Source organism: Monopterus albus, unplaced genomic scaffold (assembly GCF_001952655.1).
Source record: "Monopterus albus unplaced genomic scaffold, M_albus_1.0 scaffold47.1, whole genome shotgun sequence".
NCBI classification, from domain to species: Eukaryota; Metazoa; Chordata; class Actinopteri; order Synbranchiformes; family Synbranchidae; genus Monopterus; species Monopterus albus.
Window position 1 is genome coordinate 30,439 of NW_018127927.1, and position 10,240 is coordinate 40,678.

General features: G+C 41.3%; 1 protein-coding gene across 6 annotated transcripts in view; it reads left to right on the plus strand.

The window, feature by feature from the left end:
- The window catches only part of mtmr4 (myotubularin related protein 4), a 44,117-nt gene that overhangs the window by 12,800 nt on the left and 21,077 nt on the right, over positions 1 to 10,240 (plus strand). For 3 of the 6 annotated variants that reach the window (XM_020600544.1, XM_020600545.1, XM_020600546.1), the window contains exon 3: positions 10,036 to 10,125. In XM_020600544.1, coding sequence (XP_020456200.1) covers positions 10,036 to 10,125 — 90 coding nt within the window. Of the gene's footprint in view, positions 1 to 1,711; positions 2,238 to 10,035; positions 10,126 to 10,240 lie in introns of those variants that run through there. The other 3 variants (XM_020600542.1, XM_020600543.1, XM_020600547.1) reach the window with 2 other exon arrangements.

Here is a 10,240-nt window from a genome sequence, read left to right on the forward strand (position 1 = left end):
CTTTCCCTGGGTTAATTGTAACTATGATAAATAATTACAATAACATCACCCCTTCATGAAAGCTCATCTCATTAAAATAAGACCATGTGAAATTTACATCACAGCACCTCTCCCTATAAAATTAATCCTGCTTTAATAGTGCTACATTTACTATGTTAAACATGTTACATAATGTGATGAGTCGCTGTCATGACTCTGCCAGGGAAGTGGTTGTGATAAGCAGGGTGAAGAGCTGTGTGTCCCCCTATAGTGAAAGGGATGCATCATACACAGTTGAAGTCAGAAGGTTACACACACTTAGGTTGATGTCATTAAAACAGATTTAAATCACTCCATAGATGTCATGTTAACAAACTCTAGTTTTGGCAAGCTGGTTGGGACGTGTACTTTATGCATGCACAGTTGTTCAGAGATGGTGAAATAATCTATATCACAATCCCAGTGGGTCAGAAGTTTACATACACTCAGTTGGCTGTGCCTTTAAGCAGCTTGAAGAATCCTAGAAAATGATGTCATGACTTTAGAAGCTTCTGATTAGCTAATTAATATAATTTGAGTCAGTAGGAGGTGCACCTGTAGATGTATTTTAAGATCTACCTTTAAACTCGGTACCTCTTTGTTTGATATCATGGGAAAATCAAAAGAAATCAGCCAAGACCTCAGGAAAAAAAAAACTGTTAACCTCCACAAGTCTGGTTCATCCTTGGGAGCAATTTCCAAATGCCTGAAGGTAACACAGTCATCTCTACTGGAGGAATGGACTAAAATTCCAGCAACTTATTGTAAGAAGCTACTGGAAGGCATCCCGAAACCTTTAACCCAAGTTAACCAATTTATAGGCAATGATACTTCGTACTAACTGAGTGTATATAAAATTCTGACCCACTGGGAATGTGATGAATGAAATAAACGGTGAAATAAATCCTTTACTATTTGACATTTCACATTCTTAAAGCAGCGGTCCTAACTGACCTAAGACAGGAAGTGTTTATAGGATTAAATATCAGAAGTTGTGAAAAACAGTTTGTATTTGGATAAGGTGTATGTAAACTACTGATTTCAACTGCACATCCAGTGAACTTCTAATTTCAAGCTCAGGAAGCTGCTGCAGTTACACACCATTCAGTGCAAAAATGTATTCCACTTGTGCTAGACAGTGCCAAGAAGACACTCAGAGACATGGAAGAGTTTGTGTCTGCAGATTGCTGTGTCACCAGAGATCTCTGCATAGACTTTCTCTCCTCGAGAGCCTCCCTCCTCTGTCCTTTGTCACGTGCTTCCCCTCTCCAATAGAGCAGCTGTTGCTAGTGCAACGGTTTTGTGATATGATACAGTCCAGCCGCTGCATGGAAGTGTCTCTTTGTGTGTCTGTATGAGTTTGCTTCAGGTGATGTTTTGGCTTTTGGCATAGCCTGTACACACACCCGTGGGCATACAGTGTGTGCGCATGGGCAAGAGCCACAGTATACTGTGGTCGATGTCCGATGATGTATGCACAGCAGTTGGAGCATCTTCTGTTTGCTGACAGCACACTCTAGGCTTTGCCGCTTTGTTGCTGAGGAAGAAGTGTATTTATGAGGAGATGTTGAAGGGTGAACAAGGAGGGAATGGGGGAGGAGTAAGGGATGGGAGGGAGACGGGGAGAAATGTGAGCATGTCAACGTGAGAGAGGGAGGTAGATGCGCATGCAGAAGGTGGAGCTTAGCATCAGGCACTTCCCTCTGTCTTCCTTTCTCTCCTGCCTTCTCTTCTTGCAGTTTCCCCCATCCACTCGCTACACTTTGAAAAGGCACATCTGCAGTCATTTCATCAATTTTGTTTTCCTTCAGTTATAATTCAGCTCACTTGGGTGGACTGCTGCTTTTGTTTGTACCTTGGGCTAGCCTTCTCTTAGCGGTGCAACAGGGGCTGTCTTCAGATACCAGCGTGCTCTCTCGCTTTGCTTTGCGAGAATTGGGGGGGTTGATGGGGTGGGTTGCTTAATGAGTGTTGTTCCATAGCACCTCTTGAGAAGGGTGAACAATCAAAAAGTCGGGGGGAGAGAGGGACGGCAGGCAGAGGGGTTTGGAGTGGAAGAGTGGTGGAGCAGCTCCGGCTGTGAGGAGAATGGTTATGCCGGGTCCTCATGCTCTGCTTGTGCTGCTGCTCCAAAGGCTGTGTGACATTCAGGTACAGCCCTGCCTCTGCTCGACATGAGCCTCGCAGGAAGGGTGTCCTGCTCCATGCTCAACTGCTTTGTAAGTCCACAGGCTTATATTTTGGTGTTCATTTCGTTTGTAACTGCGGTTTGTGATGACTGTGTGTTAAAGCCCTACCCTCCGCACTTCACCTTCTTGTGTGTGCCTGCCTGCCAGTCAGTGGGGGGTAGGGAGTGTTGGTCGACACACGTGAGCGCTGCAGTTATTAAGTAAATGACACCGACTCCACATACAAATAATTAAATTACCTCAGTGTGTTCCCATGTGTGCTGATGAGAAACTATTGCTGTCATTACTCCTGTTGTACGGAGGGCTGCCGGCATATTGATTAGCAGGGGAGGAGAGCATGACGTTTAAAACCTGTTTGCCACTGAGAGTGAGCATATTTTGTACTCAGTAATGCACCCTGTCATTGTCTTGAGATAGAGTGGTGAGAAGGTTGAAGATTAAGGAACAACATGGGGCAGCCTTAGTCTCATGTATTTGGGCCTAAATTAGCTCATGGTTCACAAGTTGACCTTTCAGCGATGCCCACTGTCTGAGTATGTTAATTGTTAACTTTCAGTAAGTCTTTTCTTCAACTCCACAGTAAATTCTTTACCATTGACCTGCCTCTCATACTATTAGTACACAAAACAAGTCAAATATTTACCAAGTTTTACCAAACTTGGTAAAAACACCACGAAGTTTAACTCGGGCACACAGTTGATCTTGCAGAAATGTTCTCATGGATTTTCTAAGGCTGACAAAACTAGCATCTAATAACTGGACCAGGATTTTTTTTATTTTAAATTATGGTACAAAATACCCCTTCAGATCTTGTCATTAGGTTGAAATGAAACTTTTTATGGTTACAAAATGTTTTTAAAACGGAGACATAGTCTCGTCTACAGTCATGCATGCTAGTTCTTCTGAAGCTGTGGTGCTTTGTGCTAAATGCTACAGTCCAACATGCTCATAGTTTTAACATCCTGATGTACAGCTGAGGCTGTTATTAGTTTTGTGGGTGTTTATTTGTAAACCAAAAATTTTGATCTCTCAGAAGCAGTAGGTGAAATATTAGGTGGTCACCAAAGGGTTTATCTTCAGGGCAACGTGAATTTATGTAGAACATTCCATGGATATTTGTCAGATAGGTGCAGAGATAATTCAGTTTGAACCAAAATGGTGGACTGACTGACACACTGACATTACTATCCCAGGATGCACATTGCTAACATGACTAAAAGGATAAGACAGCAGCAGTAATGTAGCAATAGGCAGTGAATGCTGTTTAATAGAAATCAGTTAAAATAATCACTACCAGCAAAACCATTAAGATTTTTTCTCCTTCACAACAGTCACTATACAGATTCAGGACACTTAGTTAGCTTGTGCAACTAAGATTTTTCAAAAACAACAGATGTTTCTATTAATGGGAAATCTATACATATTTAACTAAAGCACTGTAAAGTAATCTGCTGGATCAGGGAGAGTTTATGGTTCCTCATCTGTTCTGTGATCACACTTGGCCTGATACTAGACAATTTATGACCTCTCTTCAATATCTCTGTAGTGCCACTGAGTCGGCAGTTCTTCTGCATCAATATCTCTTTAATTTAGTGTCCACGTTCTGTGTTATTTGAGTGGATCATAGCTTTGTCAGTCTTCTCATGTGGAAGAGGGCCTTAGCATCGTGCCAAGTCTTCATCATTGCCACCATTGTGATTCAGCTGTGGGGGAAAAACAATTGCTTTTTGAATATGTCATGTTTATCCCCCTCTGTGATATGTTGTCTGCACCAAATGGAACCACAAAAAGCCTTTATTGAGTTGGTTATGATTCTTCCATGGCTCAGATTCACTTATATCCACCAGCTAAATGAATCAGTGTAAGTGCAGGAAAAAGCTTTTTGGGGTGTGCTTTAGTATCTTTGTCTTATTTCGCACCCTCTTTGGTACCTGCAAGCATCTGGCATTGGACCACCAAGGCATTAAACATAAAAAGGTGCACAGGTGACGCAAGGTGAATCCCAGTCCCCCTAATTACAGCCACGTTTCCTTCACTTGCATCTTTTCCTTACGTCTTAGCCCCCCACCACCCCCCAAAGTGAGATGCAAGCAAATGATGCAAAGAGAAACTGTGAGGAGAGAGGAGCTGAGGAAAAACGTTTTAACTGACTTGAGACGTCCTTACCTCTGGTCCTTATGTGAAGCATCCAGTCACCGACTGAGTTCCGATAAAGGGGCACGTCAATCCATAACAGCAAAGGATACACTCATGTATCCTCGGTTATAGACCCTCCAGACAACCTCCTTGGTCCTCAGAGCAGAAAATAAGAGCTTTGGGTTGTCCTTCATCATGGTGGACTGGAACAACTTCTGGGTCAAGCAAGGACTGAGGAGCATGACCTTTCCTCAATCCTCGCTTCACCCAGAAGTCGTTCGTCGAGTGAGAATCGAGGATGACCCAAGACTCTTATTCTTGCTCTGAGGAGCGAGGAGGCTGCCTGGAAGAGCCATAAGCAAGAATAAAAGAAAGAGCCTGCCCCCATGAGAGAAATCATTTGGTGATTAGAGGCTTCAGATTAAAGATTGGCAGAAATGACGTCTCATGTCTCTAAAAATGTGTTTCCTTGTAATCTCTCCTCGCTTTTTTTTTTTTGCACATTTTACGTGGGCAGGACTAAGACACAAGGAAAAAACAAGTGAAAGAAATGTGGATGCATATAAGAGACATGAGATGTAGCATGACCAACCAGAAAGAACTAAAAGTATCCAAATGACAGTTGCATTATTTAAAGGGATCACTGGCACTTTATGCTGTTTTCTCTTTGGATTCACATTAATATATCACTTTGAGTTATTTTGTTGATCAAGCTTGTTTGCAGTAGTGCTCATTCTATTGTTTTGCATTTAGTTTAGTTATTCATTTTAGTTTTTGCTTTGAATGTTCCAGATGAAACCCTGCACCTCAGCTCTCAGAGTACAGCCCAGTTATAAGCCTAAAAAGGAACTGATCATTTAGAAAACGGTCGTCTATGAAATATTAACATAGTCAGAGAGAGGACTGTGAGAACAGGTCTTTTTAAAAGATTCATCATACTCTGTCATGTTTGATCTTGACCTCTTACTTAGACTGCATTGTCTGCCTCTTTTAACATAATGAAACTGCAAATAACTGAACACTTAAAAGCAGACCTAAGTGCATGTTGCCCACATGGTTGGGAGGTCAACTCCACTTCATGTAGCTTTAATTTGCACAACTACAGGACAAAGCCCTAGTCAGATTAAGTAAATAATCTGGTGAGGAAGGACAGCAAATTGTTTCCTAAATCTTCAGTGAGAAAAGGGACTCTAAAAGAGGTTGTATCCATGGCAACAGGACACTTATTCATGAAGACTGTGCTGGTGCCTTTTCCAGTCCCTCTACCTATTCTGTGTTTGTGTTGCCATGCTGCCTTGTTTTGTTCGTTGTTCCATTCACACACATGCAGAAATCCCTGGTAGAGTGTTATTTGCACATGCTTTCCCCAGATAATTAAAATCTCAATAGTGTTTTTCTTTCCTAACCTCCACATACATATTACCTACCTGCCCTGTTAGGGCTCTCTATGCAGATGGTAGCTGATAACACGCACTGTTACTGCAGTGCATGTTATCAAGACATTACATGTACTATCAGCACTAACATTTATATTTGATAAATGCATAGAGGTGTGTATATATGCGCATGTCTGTCTTGCAGAGGGAGGGTGCACAGGCTCACAGCAGTGACGAAGCAAAAACGTGTCGAGCACAGGACAAGCTGTACTCCATCTTTTAGTTGCTTCAAAGTGAGAGCATTTCTTTTTACCTTTAGTCTTCTGTAAGATGATTGTCTGGTTGTGGACCAAAAAGTGACTCACTTCATGTGTTTGCAAGTATAGTGACAGGGTTTTAAGGTCAGTCATAGTCATGTGCTGTCTTCCATGCAAAGTGACTTATGAAACTGAAATATCAAGGTTGTCTGCAGGAGAGCGTTCCTACTAACTTAGCTACTCTGGTGTTTATACTTTCTCTCTTTTACTTTACATGACATTATCTTTTTCTTTCATTGTCTAATCAGACTTGTCAGGTAAACAGTTTGGAGTGTAGTATCTTATGCTTGGACCTAATGCAGTATAGTGTCTGTGTGTATAGTGTGTACCCTGGGGCAATACAACAGCTACACAACTTTTTGTCAGATGTTTTTTTTTTACCTTTAAAGTACACCGTGTTCTAGCAGGTCTCTTCAGAGGAATGCACCGTCAGGAGTGCTCCATAAGAGAAGTCACTAAATGGTGCCAAGTATCCACCAGGTAGTGTAGCACAAGGCATAATGGAACCAAGGAAGCTGATGGATTATTGACGTAGGCTGTGTGTGCAAGTGTGTCTGTGTAAAGATTGACTGCATAGTCCTCTCCACCGATTGACTTTGGATTTCTTATGATAACTTATCCAGTAATTTATGACTGCTCTCCAACACATCACTGTAAAATGTAATCCCTTAGAAAAGCAAATAAGTCTGTACCTGGATGGCAAGCTGGTGGCCCAGCAATAGTGTGTGAGACAGCCTGCACTGACCTGACCCCCACAGGATGTCTCTGACTGATGGCACTGTCATGATCCACCCACTCTCGAGTGAAAATAAGTAAAACTGATGATGCACAGCAGCCTCATTATTCTAATGCCAGGGGCTGGCTCAGGTCAGAAGTTAAGAGATTAGTGGCTCTGGGATTTGGAGTCTGAAATTGAGGCTCTTAACCACTGACTGGAGCATCTCCTCAGAACGATGCAGTTTCAGTTTTAAATGCAATATTTTACAGGGAGATTTAGTGGTTCCTGTTATGCTGCACAGCAGCTTCACCTTCAGTGTGTCTGAGATGGCAACACAGCATTAGCATGAACATAAAGGGATGATTTGGAGGAAATGGAGCCCACAGTAATACCAGACAGCACTTAGCATTGCAGCATCTTTTAAGAAGTGTACATACAGTATCTCAGTTTGGCACAGACTTCACACCCACTTCCATAGCCACCACAAGTTGTGCCATTTGTTGTAATTCATGGTGCAGAAGTAGCGGGTAGACTAGATTTGTGTAGTGAGTGACTTAACGTATTAATCTATTCCATACATAGATTTCCCATACCCACTATATAACCAGGCAGCACAAATACAGCAGCAGGAACCTCTAAGATCTCGACACCTGTGTGCTGTGCCCTCTCTATACTGTAATTATTTTCATTATTGATTAGCCTGTCAAATCAATTGTTTTTATGGTTAATCATTTTGTTTATAATTGCCCTTTTATTGTCTCAGAGCCAGAGTTTCTTGTTTTTCCTGGCCAACACTCCAAAGTACCCAAATATATTGAGTTTACTAGGACAAAAGAAAAGAAAAGCATTAAATCCTCACATTTAAAAAGTTGGAACAAGCAAAAAAAGAGGTTTTCCTTGATAAATGATTATTCAGTTACAGCTCCTTGATTTCATCACCCAGAACAGGCTGAATCATTGTTTGATTTGATTACAGTAAGAAGGTGAAGTTATACCTATTTGGATTTCAAACATTCATCACTAAGTTATTATTTGAAATGGCTGAATGTGAAGGTGGGGTGCCGTTGTTTTGAAAATTTAAAAACTGTCAGATGTAAGCAATTTTCTTTATTGCTGAGTTTGTAGACTTTAGCCATGAGTTTGGCCTTTATCAAAGTTGTGACATAGAAATAGTTGAATAATGATTTACCATTCCTGTGATCTCGCTGTTTGGTGGTGACTTGCAGGGGGAGGGGTGTCACTGGAGGAACACTATCTCCATCTTTTACCAGTCTGCCCAGTGGGTAGGATGCTCATGGACCTTTGCATGACAGACAGTGTTTATAAACAAAGCAGGAGGCCTACATTCCCAGACATCAGAGGGTTTTCCCCACTTGTAATGTTTCATTATTTTTCTTTGGCCTTAGGCCTGGGACACAAGACAAGAACAACCCAACTCAATGGGTGTGGTCCACTGAAACAAACCACAGATTACTGCATTTTGCCTCCCTCTGGTCACCCATCAGGAGACTCCAATTCTGTTTTCATTAAGTAACAGTATCAACATACAGTCATCACACATAAATCATGTCAAGAATATGATTAAAAAAGGGCAAGTGTGAAACCCAGATTACAAGTCTATATACTGTATAAATGCACTATAAATACCTTGTATAAAAAATACCTTAAGGCAAGGTGAATGTTAATTAACAGTCTAAAATCACCATGAATTTCTATGTCCTTCAATTTTATCCTTTGGTTATTTTGAACCCCTTTATCTCTAGTGACTGAAGTGTGACCTAATGAAAGTGATGGCTCAGTCAGTGAGGGCATTGGCACCAAAAGCTACAAGGATAAGGTCAACTGCCCTCTTTGTTTTTCTCTCACTCTTCTCTGCTGCTTCTTGAGGTGTTGCAGTCTTAGCCAGCCATGCTTTATAACAGGTGTGCAGGTAATAAGACTACATTAGAATGTTTAATTTATCAGCAGCCTTAAAAATGTGACATTAAATTAGTTGGCATGATCACAGAAATGATTGGACATCACAAGTGATCCAAACTAGCAACAAGAGCACCAAGAGATCGCATGCACCGCCACCAAGGCACAACATTCGCTCACGAAAATGGGTCCTATATGAAAAATGATATCCAGAACAACACAAAATGTGTCCTAAAATCCTTGGTCCGGATCGCATCGGGACCATCTTTTACGGTATGATAGGCAGTTATACTGTGCATTTCAGGTTATCTTCATTATAGGCCAAGTTATGTGTTAAACTGGGTTTTCAATGTTAACATTAAATGGCCATCAGATCCAGAATTCAGATTACATCCAGATGAAATGTCGTCTGGTGATAGGCATTGCCACCCTACAGATGTGTCTTATTTCAAACAAAAAATGATTTTGGTAACTTTTGATGGAGATACAAATTTTCTTTTATTTTGCCCCATGTTAACAATGGGAATATTTTTTTTGTGATCCCCAACCCCCTTATTTTTGTGACCTTGGCCTTTTTTAGACAAAATCTAATCTGTTCTATGGTTGGTCCCCACCACTGTCTGTACCAAGTATGCTGATGGTCCATCCAGCCATTTGTCCGTAATCCTGCCACCCAACAAACACACATATGGAACCAAAAACATAATCTCCTTGGCGGAGGTGTTTACACTCAAGTCAGTGCTGGTGCACAATTTGTGAAAAACTTGTCAAGTGCATGAAATATGTTATTAAGTCCCAATAACTTTGTTTGCTTAAGACTAACACCCAGTCACCAAGTCTACAGGTGTCTGGCACCTTGTACCACGTTTTATAATTTGCACATGCAATAACTACTTGCACAGTGCTAAAGTAAACAAAATATAAATAAGTAGAGGTTGTATTTTTCAGTCATCAATAAGGGAAAATGCTGTTTAGAATTGAGTGGTATACATGTTAAAATAGCATGGCTCATTGACCTAACACAAGGTTCAGTTCAGTCAATATTTAATCTCTTATGTGATGGCTGTGACTTAGCTGGTGGGTGGTTGTGAAATCTCACCTGGCTTGTATCTTACACCAGAGGTTGACCATTCAGATACAACACAAGAGCACTGAGAATATTAAATTTGTGTTTGATATTTCTTTACTGTTTTTTGCAAAGGCCCTCAGTGTTCTTCTGACACTATCATTAAACTGTATAAGGTTAAGGGTTTGTGTGTTTGGATTTTTGTTTTCATTTAATGGTGTTCCATTCTGTTGTGTTGACCCAAATAATGCCAGAAGTGTTTAATGGACCACTTCTGCATTGTGTTTGAATCTGACAGGGTGAAGAGGGGCCTCCCAGTCTGGAATACATCAAGGCCAAGGACCTGTTCCCCCAGAAGGACCTGGTGAAGGAGGATGAAAGCCTTCAGGTGAGTCATGCAGTCTTCGTCAAGCCTTGACAACTACTGCTCCAGCGCCCAGTTGCTGCACACTCTCACCTTCTCTGACATCTAGCTACATGTCTGTCAAGCAGACAGTCAGAAG